This window comes from Saprolegnia diclina (assembly GCF_000281045.1).
Source record: "Saprolegnia diclina VS20 unplaced genomic scaffold supercont1.23, whole genome shotgun sequence".
Classification (NCBI taxonomy): domain Eukaryota; phylum Oomycota; class Saprolegniomycetes; order Saprolegniales; family Saprolegniaceae; genus Saprolegnia; species Saprolegnia diclina.
The window spans coordinates 226,151-226,980 of NW_008246090.1; the positions used below are offsets into that span (position 1 = coordinate 226,151).

Genomic DNA, 830 nt, shown 5'->3' on the forward strand with positions numbered 1-830 from the left:
CATTTTCATCCGGCAACCTGGAGCGCCGGCGAAGATCCACCCGAACGCACTTGTCCAGGCCCTCGCCGAGATCGAGCCCAGCCTCGCGGGGGCGTACCCGACGCATGGTCTGCTCGTGCTCGGGACATCGCTCATGCGGTTCACGGAGCTGATGGTGGCCATCCGCGACGACCCGCGCGTCCCCGCTGAACAGCGCGTGCAGTGGCTGCGCATCACGTCTACCGGGTGGATCACATGCACGCCCACGCTCGACACGGCCACGGACGTCGACAACGTCGTCTTTCGGTCGCCCTCTGGGACGCCGCTCCAACACAACTGCGTCGCTGTCCTGACCAAGACCTCGACGTCCGAGGGCCATACGACGGACATCAACTTTGAAGGCGCGACGCAAGACGAGCATCCGACGCTCGCAAACGCCCTCGTGCTTTCCGATCGCAAGGTCACGGTGCGCGGGCCTGTTCCGTCGCATTGTTTTTGGCTGGACGCCGACATGATCTGCTACGCGATCACGCTCGGTACGCTGGCCCACCAACTGGACTTTGCGGACGTCATTCGCGCGACCGCGCGGTCGTTTGGCGCCTTCAAGCTTACGACAGGGACGATCGGGAGCTCATCCGGCGGTGCTGCCATGCGCCTGTTTTCTGGCTACTCGCCCTTCTTCAAGACGGTCTTGTCGACCAAGAAGAACAGCAACAAGACCAAGCGCCAGAAGGTCCAACACGACGTAGCGGAGGCAGAAGAGGAAGAGGCGGCGCCGCCCGCGGTCGACGAGACGCTCGACATCGTCGATGAAAATTGCATCCGCTACCTCGAGGCGCGCCTGGCCGCCA

The 830-nt window shown here is 63.7% G+C and overlaps 1 protein-coding gene across 1 annotated transcript in view; it reads left to right on the forward strand.

The window, feature by feature from the left end:
• SDRG_07837 (hypothetical protein) overlaps nucleotides 1-728 on the forward strand; it is a gene marked incomplete at both ends in the record, with an annotated part of 851 nt that extends 123 nt beyond the window's left edge. The window contains 2 exons of the mRNA XM_008613693.1: nucleotides 35-672; nucleotides 713-728. Of these exons, the coding sequence (XP_008611915.1) occupies nucleotides 35-672; nucleotides 713-728 (654 nt within the window). The remainder of the gene's footprint in view (nucleotides 1-34; nucleotides 673-712) is intronic.
• Nucleotides 729-830: the final 102 nt, after the last annotated feature.